We start from the raw sequence: 19,572 nt of genomic DNA, 5'->3' as shown, positions 1-19,572 counted from the left end.
TAGAGATCTGAATTCCCTATCAGGTAGTTCTAGTGCCTTTTCTTCTACTGGAAAGTCATCTGGTGTTTTATTTTGGACACCTACTGGAACCATCCTGTCCTGTTTTTGTAAACGTTTTGATATTGTCTGCTGTCTTCAGGGCATTCGGTAGTTATTTTCCTCGTTTATTGATTGTAGATTTGTTCGTTTCATCCCGCTTTTTTTGTTTTTTTTTGGTTTTTTTTGCTATGCTTGAGCAGGCGGGCTGTGTGTTCTTTGTTGTTTGCTCGTCTTTGGGCACGACACTTTTTGCCTCCTCCAATTGGCGAGGTCAGTCCCTCAGATATGGTACAGCAGGCAGGTCTAGGTGAAGAGGAGTTGCTGGGATGGGTTGTCTGTGGCACTTACTACGGCCACCAGGGTGGGCTGGTAATCAGTGCAGGGCAGGTTCCGGTAGCCATGCCTAGGCTGCTTGGAGGTGTGATGTTTAGCACACGGTGCAGGGAGGCAGGATGGAGGGGGGAGACTGTCATGTGTGGGGCTAAGATGGGCATGGGAAAGAGCAGAGAGGAACAGGAGCCAAAAATGTACAAACAAAAAAGAGTGCTAGGGGAGTTTGCCATTGGAGTGGAGAGATGAGAGACTATGAAATGGAGAAAAACAAAAAGGAGAAGAAGGAAAAAAAAGAAAAGAAAAGAAAAATGTGAGTAAATATAAATTAGAAAGAAAGAAGAAAAGCAAAGCTCCCAGGGATCGTTCTGGTGCATCTGCGAGGTCTGGGGAAGTTGCTTCCAGGCCGTGAAGAACAGCCTGGGTAGAAGGGGTAGAGGTGTCACTCAGCACCAGTTATTCAGGGGACAGGAAGAGAAGGAAAGTAAAGAGAGATGAGAAACTCAGTAATGAAGAAAGACAAAAAGGGAAAAAGAGGGAAAAGAAAACAAAACAAACAAATTAAAAAAAAAAAACCACCAAAAAAACAAGAAAAAAGAAATGCACTCAGGGATCCCTCTGTGTGTCTGTGCATACTGAGGGGGTAGGTCCCAAGCCATGCAGTACTGCCTGGCTAGAACGGGCTCCCAATTCGAGAAAAGAAAAAGAAAACAAACAATTCAAAACAAACAAACAAAAAGCCTTGGGATCCCACCAGTGTGGCAGCACGGGCCGGGAAGCAGTTTCACATTGGAGTGGCATTTCACAGCCTTTCAGGAAGAAGCAAAGATGGCGCACGGAGCCAGGTATTTGAGAGAAAGGAGGGGGAGATGGTGAGAGGTAAGGAAGAAATCTAAAGAAGTGGAACAAAGCAACAGCAGCAGCCAACAAATGGCACTTAGGGAGTCGGCCAGTGCGGGCGGGTGGAATCCAAGCGACACTGGAGTGAAGGTGGTGCTTCCCGGCCAAGAGACTGGCCGCAGGAAGCGGAGCAGGCCGAGTAGGGGTAAAGAAGGGTGGGAGGTGGGAAAGCGTATATCACTGGTTACCGGTTGTTCTATCTCCCACTGGAAGCTCCACGAAGCTGCTTTCTTGTACCCCCTGTTTGCTGATCTCTGATAGGAGTCCAAGATGGCAGATCCGTGCTGCATTAGCTGATAGGGGACCTCTGCATGTATCTCTACTTGCTCTCTGTTCTTAGTCAGTTTCTTATTCCATTCGGTGCTTGGCTGAGTTCTTTATCTCTTCCCTTGATGCTTAGGGTTTCAGGATTGCCGTTTTCTCTGTTTGGCTTAGTTTTTCAGATCCTTGCTGTGGAGGGACGGCGTGGTGCTTCTGCCTATAGTGCCATGTTGCCCGGAAGTCTCTAGTAGTAAAATTTAGAATTCAGTTTTATGGCTTGAGAGAATCATTTCTTTTTTCAGGAAACAAAATTTAATCTTGAATAATAAATTATAAAAACATCCAAAAGCCCCATGGCTGCGCTCGTTGCAGTCTTTTTGAGTCAGATCCATTATCTCTATACAATGGCTTGGAATAATACAGTTACCCCCTTTGGAAAGTAGAATCTCACATGTCTGCAAAATAGCCCCAGCAACATTAGTTAGTGTATACCATCTTCTGCTGTCCTTAACCTTAATTTTTGGATTTTTTTCCCTATGTAATCAAAACATTTGCCTTTCATTAGAAGCTGGTACAATTTTCTTTTTTATTGTACTTTAGATGAAGGTTTACAGAACAAATAGTTTCTCATTAAATAGTTAGTACACATATTGTTTTATGACATTGGTTAACAACCCCACGACATGTCAACACTCTCCCTTCTTGACCTTGGGTTCCCTATTACCAGCTTTTCTGTCCCCTCCTGCCTTCTAGTCCTTGTCCTGGGTTGTTATGCCCCATTAGTCTCGTTTTGTTTCATGGGTCTGTCTAATCTTTGGCTGAAGAGTGAACTCGGTAGTGACTTCATTACTGAGCTAAAAGGCTATCCGGGGGCTGTACTCTCAGGGTTTCTCCAGTCTCTGTCAGGCCAGTTAAGTCTGGTGTTTTTTTGTGAGTTAGAATTTTGTTCTACATTTTTCTCCAGCTCTGTCCAGGACCCTCTGTTGTGATCCCTGTCAGAACAGTCAGTGGTGGTAACCAGGCACCATCTAGCTGTACTGGACTCAGTCTGGTGAAGGCTGTGGTAGTTGTGGTCCATTAATCCTTTGGACTAATCTTTCCCTTGTATCTTTTTTTTATTTTTATTTTTTCCCATACAAAAATTTATACATACATTGTTATGTGACTAATTGCTCTCCCCACACTGTGACAGCACACTCCTCCCTTCCACCCCTGATGCCTCATGTATATTCAACTAGCTCCTAACCCTCTCTGCCTTCCCATCTCACCTCCGGACAGAAGGTGCCTGTTTAGTCTCTTTTATCTACTCGAGCTAAGAGGCACACTCCTTACGAGTACCACTTAGAAGCTGGTACACTTTTCAATGCACATTTCCTAGACCAAGTGTCACCCCCGCCCCCCAAAAAAATGTATTTTGCTATCAAGTTGATTCTGACTCATAGAGACCCTATAGGACAGAGTAGAGCTGCCCCACAGGGTTTCCAAAGCTGTAATCTTTATGGAAGCAGACTGTCACATCTTTCTCCCACAGAGTGGCTGGTGGGTTTGAACTGCTGACCTTTTGGTTAGCAGCCCAGTGCTTTAACCACTGCGCCACAGGGGCTCCTTTCAAGCAAAAAGGTCCTTGGAAATGTGCTTGTCATTGGTAGGGGAGAGGCTCCTTTAGATGAGTGGGCTGGTGCTTTAGGGAGCAGCAGGACCACAGATTTCAAGGAAGTAGAGGAGTCCCAGGGTGGTGCAAATGGTTAATGCGCTCGGCTGCTAAACAAAAGGTTAGGGGTTTGAGCCCATTCAGAGGCACCTTGGAAGAAAGTCCTGGTGATCTACTTCCAAAAAATCAGCCACTGAAAACCCTATGGAGGACAGTTCTACTCTGACACACATGGGGTCGCCATGAGTCGGAATCGACTTGATGGCAACTAGTTAACTGATAGAGGAGGCCCCATTCCTGTGGGGGCTCGAGAGCATGGCTGCTTCTATGTGGTGATGCATTGTAATGTTCCATTTGACATTCTGGCTCATGCCTGTTGGGGACAGACAGACTGACCCTAACTGACTATAACTCTGAGCCCCTTCAGCTTAAGTTACTGCTTTAAGTCTGAAGCGGAGGTGTGGGTGGCAGACAGGACTGAGAATCCACATTCCCATCTTCTGGGAGTGATGGGGGAAGCACTGTTGTGGCCATTTGATATTTGGAGTACATGGGTACTAGGCATATAGGGTACCCTGGCATTTAGGGAATTGTTTGGAGGTGAAATCATAATGATAGAAAAATTTTAACAAGAATAATAAAGATGTTTTTGTCCTTCTGTAAAACCTGCCTTTGGTGTTTTAAGGTACACAGAGAATTTTTTTGTTAGAATTTTAGAAGGAAAAATGTTGATGTGTTCAGTAGAGAATTAAGTCAAATGATAATTGAATGAGATGATAAAAGCTAGTGGTTTCCATGGGGAAATAATCATGAACTGCTGTCAGGCTGCTTCCAATAAGAACATTGCTTTATGTGAAATGTTTTTTAAACAGCTAAACTGGAGCATTAAGCCAGCGCGCTTCTGAGGCCAGCTACTTGCTGTATGTTTCTATTATACCCCTATCTGAGATTCCTCAACTTGTATTATCCACTGTTCAGCTGCCGTGTTCAGCTTCCTCTTGGTCAGCACTCAGAAATGAGCAATATCAGATTGCAAGAAAGCTACTGTTCGTGGATCCTTAAGATAATCCTATGGTTTCACCTATTTATTGATCTGTGAAGCTAGTTTTATGTGTTAGCCCAGGTTAAATGCTTCAGGGTGTCACTTTAATAGTGCTGGGAATATCCTTGATCTGTCTTTGGGCTTCCAGCAGTGGAGGCTGCTTCCCACAATCTGCATTTGTATTTTCTGGATTTATTTTGGAATAATACTCAGATCCTCCATCTTTTTGTGCCCCTGTTTAGCCCATGAAGATTTTTGTCAGAGCCCCTATAGTACTTCGTTGCATTTATTTGTTTGGACAGGTGCATCCTTTATTAAGCCGTATAATAGAGCCTGGCCCAAGGCAGAAACGTCCATTGAGTGAATGAATGAATGACTCTGGTCACGTCTCACTGCCTCTTCTCAAAAAATGCTGTGCAGATCTTCAGTTTGCCCCTCCAGACCCACCCTCCACCCTGCTCCGTATCCCTGGAGGCCAACTGGTGTAGACTAACAGTGACTTACCTGCCCTCTGGATTTGGTTTGGCCAGTGGGAGCAGGAGATTGGTTGGTAGGAGAAAAGTTAGACTGGGAAGTGTAATAGGCTTGGCTGTGTTCCTCTAGCAGAGGCCACAGCTTCTGTCAGGAGGCCTCTCCATATAGTTACCTTCTCCATACAGTTACCCTCTCTTGCTGCTAGAAATCTCTCCCCCTCCTTGCTCTTTCAGACCCAGGGTTTGTATGGGGTCTCTGGTGTTACCAGCCCTGGGCACTGCATTATTTGTTACTGATTTTCTTATGCCTTCACCTTTGTAAATAATCTTGTCTTAGTTATCTAGTGCTGCTATAACAGAAATACCGCAAATGTGTGGCTTTAACAAACACTAATTTATTTTCTCACTGTTTAGGAGGCTAGATGTCCAAATTCAGGGCACTGGCTCTGAGGGAAGGCTTTCTCTTTCTGTCGGCTCTGGAAGAAGGTCCTTGTCTCTTCTGAGCCTCTGCTTCCTGGTTCCTTGGAGATCTCCATGTGGCTTGGCATCTATCTTACCCATCTCTGCTTCTTTCACTTGCTTGTTTAATCTCTTAAAACACATCCTACACTAATCCTTCCTAATTAACATAACAAAGATAACCCATTCCTAAATGAGATTATAACCACAGGCATAGATGTTAGGATTTACAACACATATTTTTGGGGGGACACAGTTCAGTCCATAACAAGTCTCTTTATTGAATTCTTCTCAAATTAACAAGTTTGAAGGAGCCCTCTGTATCCTGCTGGGACCCTGATATTTGCCCGCATCACTCAGCACACCCTGATGACAAAGTTGGCTATAATCTAGATAGCTTAATCTGTCTTTCTTGCATTATTTCATGTATGTACTCTCTTCTAGGCCTGTCTACCTCCAAGTTAGAATCACATGTAAATCTCTAGTAGCTTTATCTAGAGCAGTGGTCAGCGAACTACAGCCCATGGGCCGCATCCAGCCAGTTCCTTCTTTTTGTAGATGCAGTTCTATAGGAACACAGATATGCCCATTTGGTTAAGTATTGTCTATGGCTGTGTTTGCACTACAGTGGTAGGCAAGTAGTTAGCCTAAACTATTTGCTGTTTGGTCCAGTACAGAAAGAGTTTGCTGACCCCTGATAGAGAGGAAAACCATGACATGTGAGCTTTATCATCTTCATTAAGAAGCTCCTGGGCCCGATGCTGGGGGCACTTGTGAGGGACCCTGTGACAATTGTGTGTGAAATTTTAAACCCCAGGCCCAGAAGCTTTCATGAAGCATTGCTATTGCTGTACTGACTGCCAGGGCAGCCTGGAAAGGCACTCTTTGTTGATTTGATGCAAAGAACGTGACCAAGCAAAACTAGGAGGTGTTTGTGTTTACATGTGTTTGTAATTTATGATTTCAAAATTAAATTGTTTCCTGAAAAAAGAATAATTCTCCCGAGTGTTTTAGTGTTTCTCTATCGAAGTGATTTTGCACATACCTGTCTCTCCCATCAGACTGTGAGCACCTCTTGGAAGAGCCTGGGCTTTCCCCCCCCCCCATGTCTGTTTTTACCAGTGCCTGGCACAAAGTAGGAAACCCTGGTGGTGTAGTGGTTAAGAGTTCGTCTGCTAACCAAAAGGTTGGCAGTTCAAATCTACCAGGTGCTCCTTGGAAACTCTATGGGACAGTTCTACCCTATCCTATAGGGTCGCTATGAGTTGGAATTGACTTGACAGCAACGGGTTTGGTTTTTTTTTTTTGGCACAAAGTAGCAAATGCTCAATAAATATTGTTTGACCAAATGATAACATCTGATTCAGAGAAGGACAAAAGAAATAAGGAGTAAAAGGCATTAACTGGGGAGATATTTTATTTAATGTAGTCAGATTCTCTAACTAGGGTCTCTGCCTGCTCAACCTTCACAAAACAAGATCAGCTGTAAGAAAAAGTTGTTCTCCTGGAAAGGGTGCCCCTGAGGGTAGGCCCTGATACATAGTTTGTGGTGCCCAGTGCAACAAGAAAATGCAGGGCCCCTTGTTCAAAAAGTATCCAGGAATTTAAGAATTTTAAGACAGAACAGGAGAGCCTTAAGCCAAGCTCAGGGCTCTTCTACGTGTGGAGACTGTGTGACTGTGTGGAGCCCCATATGACTGTGTGGGTTGCAGGCCCATGAAGCTGGGCCCTGCCTTAGGGAGTCCTGAGAAAAAGGCAGCCTATGCGAAATCAGAGGGTTCTTTAAATGTGGAAGGACTGCGTGGTTCTCCATCACTACAAGGGTGGTACAGACCTGTCAAGATGCTCCAGGGACTCTGCAGTGATATGAGTCTAATAACACCTAACACTGGAATGACTTTCCCAGTTACAATGTGTTTGCATTTATCCCAGATCCTCCCACCGGAGTGTGTGCCTCCTCCCCAAGCCCAGATACCTGGCTCCACACTGACTGACCTGATGCTCCTGAACTCCCTCTTGTTTTGGGTTTAGCCCAGAGTTACCTAGGCTATCTCATCTAGAGCAACAAACTATGTTTTTACTAAGTCATTTTAGGACTAGCCTGTTTTGATGTTTCTGTTTTGGGTGACAGTTCCTGGCATCATACCTGACTGAAGAACAATGTATATACATGAATGGTCCATTTATCTTGTCCTCAGAACCCTCGCCTGCCACCCTTTCTCACCATAAGAGGGTGCTTAGGGGCCTATCCTAACCCCTCTGCTGGAACCCCTGTGCCATGATGCCCAAAATCTTCCCTGACGCTACACAGTCAGCTGCTGGAGCTTCTCCCTGCCCCCCAGCCCTTCCCCACCCCGTACCCTGAGACATACCTTCCCCTCAGAATCACAGTGAACCTTCCGGAGGTTTCTGGGTGATGACAACTGGTCCGTCTGAGAAGTACAGGTGGGGAACTTTGAGCTCTAGCAAGGACTTCATTCATTGCTTCCTTTTGACTGAAGGGTTTCCCGTTTTTGTTTTTTTCAGAACAGTGCCTTCTCCCAACTCTTCATCCATCCCACACTTGCTACAAAGGGGGTTTCGGGTTCAACCTAACCACTGTGCTTGCGGATGCTCCTCACGTCATCTGCTGAGAGGTGGTCACTGACTCACGGTGCTAAGAAAGCCACCCTTCCAGCCCTGGTCTTAACAGCTATGGCGTCCTTGCCCCACAGGTGCATGGTCTGAGCTGCTGGGTGCTCTGTGAGGTTTTGAACGCCAGGTGGCGCTGCCCCATCTCCGTGAGCTGAGGAAATGGCCCACCATGTCCCATGACTATTTCTTCCCCACAAATCTGAGACTCAGGCTTTATGGTACCACAAACAACAACACTGGCCCTTAGGGAAGCACATATTTCTAAAGCTCTAAGCTTTGGCAACCATAGTAGATAAGGGAGTTTTTCTTGAGAATGGGAGGAGCATCATGTAATATAAAGCTGCAGTTAAGAGCCACTTGGATGGGGTCACGTGGAGTTTACCTTTCATCAGAAGTGCAGAGTCGCACGGTCCCTTGAGCCTTTGCGATCTCATGCCTAATCTGGTAGCTGGGCTTTCATTTGTCTCTCTGTGCTGATGTGGCCTTAACGACAGTAACTCCAAACCTGCTCCCTGCTGCCTGTGTGTAGATGTGTTTGTTTTGCTGACAGTTAAAGCAGCCCTGCAGCCTCTGATATTCTCTGTCCTTCCAATTACCCCCTGGAAGCTCCTCATTTACTCACACACCAACATATGCTTTCTGTCTCTCACAGGGTCCCCGGTGGCATATAGATCTCCAGCCTTGGGCAGGTCCCACTCAGTCCCTGGATGAAGAAGCCATGAGGTTCCTGAGATATATCAGCACCACCCAGGTTGTGTTTCAGGCTCAAGTGGGTCTTGAGAGATTGTAAAAGATGCCAATTGCTTCTTTTAAAGAAGGATTTTGTCAGGGAGTGGGTGGTGAGGTTCTCAGTGACTCCTGATAGGGACTTGGTTTCTGAGGTCTTGCTCCTTAAATGTATCCATTCACTTAGAGGCAGATAAGATGCCTTCCATTTGTTTCAGCATCTGCTTCCTTCCAGGGGTATACTGCCATCCTGAAATGTTTTAATGATTCATCCAAAAGTGTTTTAATGACCCACTTTAGGAAAAAATGCTTTGGAAAATCATTTGAAGCAACAGATTCATCCCTGTGAGTAGGCAGTCAAGTGTGGAACAAAACAAAAACCATCATCTGGAGGCTCAAGCTCCATTCTATGTTTGAACGAATCTGCCTTTTCCCTTTTCTGCTGCAGATGCTTGGCAGACAGAGACATGCTAGGCAAGAGAGCAGAGGAGACTTTGCAGGCGGTGTGATGAGAAGTTAATGAATCCAAAGGCCCTCTATCCTTAGAGCATTTTAAATCATTACTGAACACCAGCATTTATTAGTGACTTAACACATAGTGGCAGCTCCTGCCCTGCTCCACCAGCTGAGTCATTGCCCAGAACAGGCAGAGAAGCCATCCATTAAGGAGGGTCTGTGGCTCTTGACAAGGAGTCCTAGTGATGCAGTGGTTAAAGCACTCGGCTGCCAACTAAAAGGTCTGTGGTTCAAGCTCACCAGCAGCTCCGTTGGAGAAAGATGTGGCAGTCTGCTTCTTGCAAGATTTACAGCCTTGGAAACCCAATGCGGCAGTTCTACTCTGTCCTATAGGGTCACTATGAGTTGGAATTGACTCGAGGGTAGTGGGTTTGGTTTGGTTATGACTCTTAACATGTTATTCAGGGGGTCCCATTTTCCAGTTGCCTGATCTTGGGAGGAGAGGAAGAGAGACAGAGGAAATGAGGGCCCAAAGAAAACTTAACCTTGAGCTGAGAGGTGCTAGTACATTAGGAACGTAGACTGTGAGCTGAGCACAGCCTTTCTGGGAAAATACACTTGTGAATCTGGTATGGCACTGGTGATCCTGGATTCTTTTTACCCTCCCTTAGCCCCCTGGTTCTTTTTCTCCCAAACCTCCCTGTTAGCAAAGCCCATTTTTCATCCATGGGAAAGAATATATTTCTAGATCTGTAGGAGGCTAGTTTAGGGGAAAAAGAAAGTAAAAGCCTGTTGAATTAGTCATGAGTAATGGGATGACAAATTGGGCCCTGTGCTTTACATAATTTCATCTTATTTTGTTGCTACAAATTAATTTGGTGGACGTATACAGACTTAATTAAAATGCTGAAATTTTAATCTCAGTAGATTATTTTATAGTTTGATCTTACATGAAAGATAAAAAGCTGGACCTCTTAACTATGACTTTACAACAGGGCTTCGAACCAGTTCATTCTGGTTCGTACCCCTGCTGAGAATTTGCATTTCCACCCCAGATACACTGAATCAGAATCAACACCTGGGGATCTTGTTAAAATAAATAGATTCTGATTCAGTATATCTGGGGTGGAAATACAAATTCTCAGCAGGGGTTTAAATCAGAATGAACTGGTTCAAAGCCCTGCTTTAAAAAGCTCTGAAAGGCGCCAGAAAAAAATGAGAGGTGTTAAATTGATTAATTTGAGAACTATGAACACCATCCTCCAAAATAAATTTACCATGTGCAATCCCCCAAATTCTATTTTATATGTATTTCAGGTTAATGTTCTCTAAATTATAAAAGGCATATTTACCAAGAAGAAGCTCTGGAGGGTCATTTTCAAGCCCCTGTTGGATCTTTCCTGTGAGTTATGGGCTGAGAGGAGAAAAATTCTAAAAAAAATAAAGCATCCCTTGATGTAGCCTGATGTTGTAATCCTGGGCAGTTTATTTTGTTTCTCTGGCTCTCACTGTGCTGATCTTGAAAAGGAAGAGATTGTTTTGAATTATTTCTAAGGTCTTTCCTAGTTATGCGTGCTTGCATTGTGCTGAGAATAGTGTTGGATTGTTATTAACCAAGTAGTTTTGAACACCTACGAAGTGCCAGGAACTGTGCTAGGCCCTGGGGATGCAGTCTCTGTCCTCAAACTAGCTGGGAAGGCAGAGAAATGGTCATATAATTATTATTCAGCTTGATTAATGCAGTACTAAAGATTTGGTTGTTGAAGCTCACTAGAAGGATTTTTGTCCTCGGGAAAGAATGAGATAAATTCCCAAGACCCCAAGTTTTCTAATCGGGTCATTTTATCCAGGTAAAGTACTGTGCTTTTATGTATTGCCAGGCGCATAGGAGGCCAGCAGGTGGGAGCCCATCAGAGATGACACGAACTGGTTCTTAGTGAATCAGAAGCTTCTCCTAACCAGTGCCCCCGTCTTTCTCCCTATGGAATGCAGAGCTTTTTAGCTGCTTTTGTGGCTTATGCCTCATTTAGAACTCATCTTGACAGTGAAAGCCTGCAAAACTGGCAGAATATTAGAATCACTGTTACCTAAAATTCTCTGTTAGCAGGAGTGAGTCATAATGGGCAAGGGAGGGAAAAAAAAAAAACAAAAAACCTCTGAAGGCATTAAAGCGAATTCCACCCCATCTTCTTATGCTGCTTTAAAAAGAAAATATTGATATTCTTCAAACCTGTGTTCAGGCTTGCACAGCAAGGCCCAGCATTTGATATATTCATCATTGATGTATTCATTCCCGAATTCATCAAACATTTGTTGAGCACCCAGTCTGTGGCTGACACTGTGCTAGGCACTGGGCTGTCAAGCCTGAATACCAACCCCCACGCCCTCATAAACACCTAGGTTGCAAGAGTTCTGTGCTGTCTGACAGACAGAGGTCAGATGGGTGGGGAAAGGCTCTCGAGGCTGGGGGAGCTGGGGAACAGAGCTACAGAGCATGGGGTGGTATGGCATCAGACTGCAATGGGAATGGCGCCCCAATGGTGTGACTGGGGACCTGCATTTCTTAATGAAACACCAGAGGATGCATAGAGGTATCTGGGTAGTGTGTGCAGAATATCAGTGCCAGTTTAACTAGGTACTATTTTCTAGTATGAAAGACCATGATTACAATCTTAGAGTTCTGGAGTTGATGATACACTGCTGCCAACAAGAAACAGTTAAATCATAAACACAGTGCTCTGTTCTAAGGGAAGGCTCCAGATACAGCTTTTTATGGCAACCCCCGAACCATATGCCTCCAAGAAGCTTGCCTTGGAGTACAAAATTAATCTAAGCAACATTTGCCATTTTAAAAAAGAAAAAATAAAATTTCTTAAAATCTATGTCTTTATCTACCGATCTATCTGCCTGCCACACACACACACTCACACACATACACACACACGAAATTGGGAGAAAAGCAACGAAAATACAGCTCTGCCCTTGAGCCTTTCAAAATAATGATACTGTATAAACATACAGTTGATAGCTGAAGGAATTCTTGCCAAAAGCCCCCAAATTTTAAGGGCTCCCAGTTCCCTCTGCCATATTCTACTTATGGGTTGGCAGAAATGCCATTCAAGCTTTTGGAGTACAAAATGAAATGAAAATAAATTAGATCCCTTTAAATTAAATTACTAAAAAAAATTTCAGAAAACATTGTTTTTCCTGGTCTATTTGCCTTTGTCCAGGCCTAATTCGCTTTATATGGCTGAAATTACAAGGGAAGTTAGAGACACAAAACATAATTACTTCAGTTAGAGCTTAGCTAGGAGTTACTACCCTCACTTATTTTGCTTGCAAGAGAGTTTATTGACATCCTGGTCATAAATCTTAACAAGGAAGTTTAAAAAAATCAATAGTTAATTAACTTTTAGGGGCAGAATTTTATTGAGTACTTAGTTGTTTTCAAAAGCTAATGTATCAGTGAGGTGGTTAATAAATGGTTAAAGACGGAAAAACTCCTGTGTTTTGTTTTTGAGCTAGGAGAGGAAGGGCAACATTAGCAGAGAGATTGAATGGAAAAGAACGTCTTTCCCATATCTGTGCAAGATGAAATCTGTGGAATAAGAAGACATGCTTAAAGGAAGTGCCATCTTTAATAGAATAAAACCCTAGTTCCCAATGTCGGCAAAGGAAGAGCAGCTGGACCTGAAAGTCCTGGTCCTTGGCCCTTAATACTCACCTGTCCCTTGGAGTTGTTAGCTGCCATCAAGTTGGCCCTGACTCAGGGTGGGGACTGGACAGTTGTGATCCATAGGGTTTTCATAAGCTCTGCTGAAACCTGTTCAGCATCATAACACTCAAGCCTCCACTGAGGGACAGGTGATGACCTTGCATGAGGTTCATTGGCTGGGAATTGAGCCTCAGTCTCCCACATGGAAAGCAAAAACTCTACCATCCAGCCAGAGGCTTCTGGCTAATTGTTTGTGCCCACCCCTCCGGCCCTTTGTTAGCAGTGGGTGGGAAGGGCTGCTGTTTTCAGTTGAAAGTTCTGGCCCAAGTATAGCCTCTTGCCTTACTTTGCTAAGGCACAGGTGAGACCAGGCTGGAACATTTTGCTGGGACTTTACAAAAGGCTTCCAGTTAACTCACAGGACCACCTGGGTAAGAATCACCTGGGGGAGCTTATTAAAATGCGTGTTCCCAGGTGTCAGCCTCAAAGATTCTGATTTTACAGATTTAGAATGGGACTTGGAGCCCTGGTGGCACAGTGGTTAAGAACTCAGGCTGCTAACTGAAAGGTTGACATTTCGAATCCACCAGGCTCTCCTTAGAAACCCTATGGGGCAGTTCTACCCTGTCCTGTAGGGTAACTACGAGTTGGAATTGACGCGGTGGCTACGGCTTTAGCTTTTGGTTGGAGTGGGGTTAAGTGCCTTCCAGGTGATTCTGATGTAGGTGGGTCACACTCTGAGAAACACTGCAAGAGAGGCTAGAGTTAGATTTTGATGATGTTAGGACAGAATTCTATAGAGGGACCTGTGTGTGTCCGTATTCTCACCTACTAGTATGGAGATACTTAGGGACACGTACACATAAAGAACAATAGCAAACAGGGATCGTCATACCACTTTAATAAAAATACCCTAGGAAGCTGCCCTGGAGCAAATGGCTCAGGCTTCAAGGCCCAAGCATGCTTTGCGGGCCCTCAGAACAGCCCTGGCCTAATGAAGTGCCTGCTGGAGGCAGGGCATGGAACAGAATGCCAAAGAGGATGCTGGTGTCTAAGGCACAGTAGAGGCATTGGTGGTTCAGTGTAGAATTCTCACCTTCCAAGCAGAGACCTGCATTCAATTCCCAGCCAATGCGCCTCATGTGCAGCCACCACCCATCTGTCCGTGGATGCTGAACAGGTTTCAGCAGAGCTTTAAGCCTAAGACAGACTAGGAAGAAAGGCCTGGTGAGCTACTTCAGCAGATCAGGCAATGAAAACCCTAGGGATTACAACAGTCTGATCTGCAACTTATCATGGGGATGGCACAGAACAGGGAAACATTTCATTCCCTTGTGTATGGGTTTGCCATGAATTGGGGGTATACTCAACAACAACACAAGACTTAACAACAACAAGGCACAATAACCAACCCACCAGTAAAACATGGCCCAATGAAGTGAACACAATGAGCTCTGACTAATTAGATTAGCATCTTCTCCTCCCTTGGGTGGGTGGTGGATTGGTGGGAACTAGGAGGTAGGCAGGCAGAAGTATAATTTCCATTTATCTGTGGGAGAAGAGTAGGAGATGAATTGTACAAATTAACATGTTGAGGCACCCAGTTAATAAATGCATTCTGTACTAGTTGCTTGAAAGAAGATTTAATTTCATCTTGTATTATAATTGTTTCTTCTTTTCAGCAGCAGTTGAGGATAGAGAAGTAGAAAGACACTGGGTTGCAAGGAAAAGAATAAACATAGAATTTTCAGTTTTTAAGCTTTTCTCTAAAAATATCCAAGCTTTAGTAAAAGATGTTCTCACAATTACTGGTAGATAGTGCTAGGATGATTTTGCCAAGTGTCTTGGTTATCTAGCACTGCTATGACAGAAATACCACAAGTGGATGGCTTTAACAAACAGAAGTTTATAGTCTGATGGTCTAGTAAGCTAGAAGTCCAAATTCAGGGTGCTAGCTCCAGGGTAAGGCTTTCTTTCTCTGTCAGCTCTGGTCTAGGAGCTTCTCAGCACAGGGACCCTGGGTCCAAAGGACACTGTCTGTTCCAGGCACTACTTCCTGGTTGTATGAGGTCTTCCTCTTTCTCTGTTCACTTCTCTCTTTTATATCTCAAAAAAGACTCACTCAAGATATGACCTAATCTTGTAGATTGAGTCCTGCTTCATTAACATAACTGCCTCTAATCCTGCCTCCTTAACATCATAGAGATAGGATTTACAACACATAGGAAAATCACATCAGATGACAAAATGGTGGACAATCACACAATACTGGGAATCGTGTCCTAGCCAAGTTGACACATTTTTGGGTTACACAATTCTATCCATGACACCAAGCCAGCCCTAGATGATAGCTAGCGTAATGCAGCTGCCATATTAGTTGAATAACCACACACACACACACACACACACACACACACAAAGCCAGTTGTCATCGAGTCAGTTCTGGCTCATGGTGACCCTATGTGTTTCAGGTTAGAGCTGTGCTCCATAGGGTTTTCAGTGACTGATTTTTCAGGAGTAGATAACCAGGTCTTTCTTCTGAGGCACCTCTGGGTGCATTCAAATCTTCAGTCTTTCAGTTAGTAGCGAAGTGCTTAACAGTTTGTGCCATCTAGGGACTCCAGTTAGTTGAATAAGCTCCATATAATATGCTATTTTCTGATTAAATTTTTTTTTCCAGTTTTAAACCATACTTTAATATAGCTAGAAGTATCCAATAACCATGTATTTTTAAGCAGGGGGAAAAAAATCTTTTCTTTTCCTTTATATTAGCATTATTAGCAAAAGAAAAAAACATTTCTGGTTTAGAAGTGATTCTGAGTTTCTATGAAAATGAATAACATATTCTGTATCTGCAGAACTTCAAAGTCTAAAAGCACAGGGCGGATTTTCAGAAGACCAGTTTTACTTTTACCCATTTATTGTAACATCTGCAGTGTTAGAATGTTGTAGGTAATATATAGTTAAGTAAATCAAATAAGGAATTCCAAACCTACTGGTCTGAGTTATTCACAGAACACACTAGGAGTTTGATAAAATAGAACATACATTAACAAAAAGAACACTGGTAAGCTCAAAAGCAAGTTTATACGCTGAGTACTTTTAAAGGGTTTAAAAGGCATTCTCAATCAGTACACAGTTTTTTCTCTTATATATAACAGATGTATTTCTATCTGCTAGTGCACAGCAAAAGGGTTAGAAGCTGAATCAACTTCCTTATGATTTCAGAAATGTACTCCGTGGAGCTTATGTCACTACTCCTACCATTCTGACTTTTCAAAACAAGCAGAGTACAGAGGGTATCATCCCTTGAAATTGCTTTTGAACACTAGCATTTTAAATGGAAAGATATGTAGAAACCTCGTAAAATTCTAGGTACCCAGTGCCTATACTTTGTCTTATTTAAAAATAAGAATGTGCAACAGAAAACAATGTATTCTTTTCTTTTTTGTTGGCAAAAACGAACAGAGTCAAAGCAGAAGTGGGGCTATGATTACAGTCTTTAAGGGAGAGCCAAACAGGAGAAAAATAAATCTTCCATAGTTATCTCTACAGTGAAGAATAACCATAGCTCTCATCTGTCTAGTAATACATGCTGAATTAGGAAGTTAGGGTCCCCTCTATGTGGATCAATTCAAGCCTCATACTATCCAAAATACAAAGATGAATTTTACAAGACTAATTAAACTCTAACTGCATACAGTTATTTTCTAAGGAGAAGCCCAAAACATCAAAGGGAATCCCTCTTTCCATCATCTTTTGGTATGACAGCATTTCACTAAAGTGTAAGTCCAACACATAACTATGAAATCTCTTGGCCAAGTAAGAAACTCTTGCTGTTATGGGTTCACTCAACATAATCACTGTATGTGTTACATATTAAACTAAATCCAGCATTAAATATGCTTGCACAATCATGCTGTGAATAATGGCAGCAATGATGATGCTAGTGAGGGAGGAAAAAAAAAACAAAACCCTATCTTTAGCCTAAGAGTAAGGGAAAAAAATGCAAAAACAAGCAGAAAGCAGAGTTGGGTATCTTCTAACCAGGAAAGGTTAATTTTGAACACAGGAATACAAGAAGAACAGTACTCCCTTTTTTCCCCTATGTGGAAATAATTTGAAATATTTATTTTATACTTTGGACAAAAACAGAGCTAAGTAATCCAGTTCTACAGCATAACAAAAATCTTTCATTCACCAGTGTTAGATTTAAATGCAACCCACCCAAGGGCTCACGTTGTATAAAATGCAGTAAGATTGCTGCTGCCCTGCCAAGCATGTCCAGTCCCCTATAGAGATCCTACTGCAATACTGGTGGTCCCAAGTTTTATTATCGAAATAAATCATTTTTTAAAAAATAAAGCATTTAAAAAGACAAATCAAAATGCCTCAGTAACCATCTTTCCAATTTTATCTATTTAAATGAATTATATTTGTTTCTGCCTGATAAACCTTTATTTTCCTCAAGCTAGAGTGAAAAATCTTCCATACTTAAGTTTATCTTCCTTACCCAACCAATTCAAATAAAAAACCAAAATGATTAGTAAAGAAAAATGTAGGAATTAACACACCCTTTTATAATTTTAGATATTTTTAAGGTTTAAAAAGCATTTAAAGCTTGTAATTCCTAACAGGAAAACATTATCTGAATCAATACCCTAATGGCAAACCACTGTAAAATATCTCAGCGCATTTGGGGCAGCCGGGTAAGGATGATCTTCAAAGCCCTCCCCGCCCCGCTTTCTTGATGAGAAGGTTGGAGGTACACTGGTTTGTATTACTGCGACCGCCATTGAGCGATTTAGGTTGCTATGCCTTCAGCAAGGGCTTTGTCAAAACAGCGTTACGCTTGACCTCCAAATTTGGCTGACAATTTACTGATGAGATTCATAACTTTTGGGTTACTCTGATATTTTGACATATTTGCTGGGTTCTGAGCCACATCCTGGAAGGCCACCATAACTTCTAGATCCTGCATAGCTGCAAGAACCTCTGGATCACTAAGAATCTCATTAAGCCCAGGCATTCCTGCCATTCCAGGCATGCCCCCTGCCATTCCAGGTATTCCTCCAGGAAAATTACCAGACATTCCCCCAGGAAAGCCACCTGGAAAAGAGCCATACTGAGCTCCTGATTGTCGTCTGGCTTCTTCCTCCCTCTGGGCTCTTTCATGTTCTTCTCGAGCCTTCTTAACCCTTTCTATTCTTTCTTTCACCTCTCTCTCTTCACGTTTTCGCTCATACTTTCTCCAATGTTCTGCAATTTTCTGGGCCCTCGGTTGAACTTCTTTCAGCATGGCACTAGCATCTTCATCATAGTCCAGTTTACAAGCAAGGGCAAGATCATGTGCTGCTTCTTCCCAATGGTCCAGAAGTCTGTGTGCTTTCCCTCGCCACTTGTAAGGCTGAGCTGAATCAGGATTAATTTCAACGGCTCTGTCACAATCTCAGATGGCAGCATTTGGCTTCTGTAATTTGATGAAGACAGTGGCTCTCTTGGCGTATAGAATGGCCAAGCAAGGATTCAGTTTGATGGCATCTGTGAACAACTTGATAGCTTTCTGTAGCTCATCATCATTTAGGGCATCAATGGCAGCCACTTTGTTATCATTTGCCTGATCCATCATCTCTTCAGTTATCTCTACACTTTCATCTCCCATTTCTTGAGGGGCATCAGTGTCTGGTTCAATCACACCTTCACTGTCAATTTCTAGATCACTTTCCTCACTTGATGGTTCATCTGTCTTTACGTTTTCTTCCGGCTTCTTACTATCTGTTTTTTCTTCCTTGATATTTTCTTCTTATTTAGTTTTATAAGTAGCAGGTGGTATTTTACCACCCATGCTCTCCACCCACTCCCTCAGGAAGCGTATTTCCTCCATGTGCAGAACGCTCGGGTCCTGCTTACACATTTTCACGAAGGCCCGAAGCTCGCTCACTTGGCGGGGATGCATGGTCCTTACACGGCGGGAGGTTGAGGGCATGGCAGAGAAGACTGCAGCCCGATTCCAGGCCTGGGAGCTAGCTCAGCGTGACCCTGTAGAAAGGGGCAGCTGCCACAAGGCAGAATTCTGATTAAAATTTTTGAAAGATCAATTAAAAGATTGGGCAAGTTTAGAGTATTTTCTTAAGAAGAAAATTAATTGATGCTATGTTTCTCAAAGAACATTAAGGCAATGAACCTCAAAACATCCTTGATATCTGGAATGTGTTACATCACAGACATTTGTGAAGGATTCTAATGACTATGAGAGTTTTGAGGAATTGTGAGGGAAGCACTCAGCTGCTAAATGGAAGGTCGAACAGCTTGACCTACCAGCCACTCCATGGAAGAAAGATATATCAGTCTGCTTCCATAAAGATTACAGCCTTGGAAACTCTATGGAGCAGTTCTATTCTGTCTTACAAGGTTGCTATGAGTTAGAGTCAACTTGACGGCAATAGGTTTGTTTTTTGTGGCTTACTGTTGCTTGGTAAGGTAATATCTTGGCCACCGCACTTGTTTTCTTTGGATTCAGCAGCCTTGGCTGTTCAAACTGTTGTTATTGTTGTTAGGTGCCGGCAAGTCGGTTCCGACTCATAGCAACCCTATGTACAACAGAATGAAATGCTGCCCAGTCCTGCACCATCCTCATGATCATTGTTATGCTTGAGCTCATTGTTGCAGCCACTGTGTCAGTCCATCTCGTTGAGGGTCTTCCTCTTTTTTGCTGACCCCCTATTTTACCAAGCATGATGTCTGTCTCAGTCATCTAGTGCTGCTCCAACAGAAATACCACAAGTGGATGGCTTTAACAAAGAGAAGTTTATTTCTTCACAGTCCAGTAGGCTACAAGTCCAAATTCAGGGTGTCAGCTCCAGGGGAACACTTTCTCTGTTGGCTC

At 43.2% G+C, this 19,572-nt stretch overlaps 1 protein-coding gene and 1 pseudogene across 3 annotated transcripts in view; one reads left to right on the top strand and one right to left on the bottom strand.

Annotated features, from left to right (window-relative positions):
• METTL24 (methyltransferase like 24) overlaps positions 1 to 19,572 on the top strand; it is a 139,903-nt gene that overhangs the window by 46,082 nt on the left and 74,249 nt on the right. For 2 of the 3 annotated variants that reach the window (XM_023727651.1, XM_023727652.1), the window contains one exon: positions 8,442 to 8,540. In XM_023727651.1, the coding sequence (XP_023583419.1) occupies positions 8,442 to 8,540 (99 nt within the window). Of the gene's footprint in view, positions 1 to 7,692; positions 7,870 to 8,441; positions 8,541 to 19,572 lie in introns of those variants that run through there. The other variant, XM_023727653.1, reaches the window with a different exon arrangement.
• LOC101359003 (hsc70-interacting protein pseudogene) lies at positions 17,525 to 18,642 on the bottom strand (annotated as a pseudogene).

Source organism: Trichechus manatus, unplaced genomic scaffold (genome assembly GCF_000243295.1).
Source record: "Trichechus manatus latirostris isolate Lorelei unplaced genomic scaffold, TriManLat1.0 scaffold00017, whole genome shotgun sequence".
NCBI classification, from domain to species: Eukaryota; Metazoa; Chordata; class Mammalia; order Sirenia; family Trichechidae; genus Trichechus; species Trichechus manatus.
The sequence above is the reverse complement of the archived record's forward strand: the minus strand, read 5'-3'. Positions and strand labels throughout refer to the sequence as shown.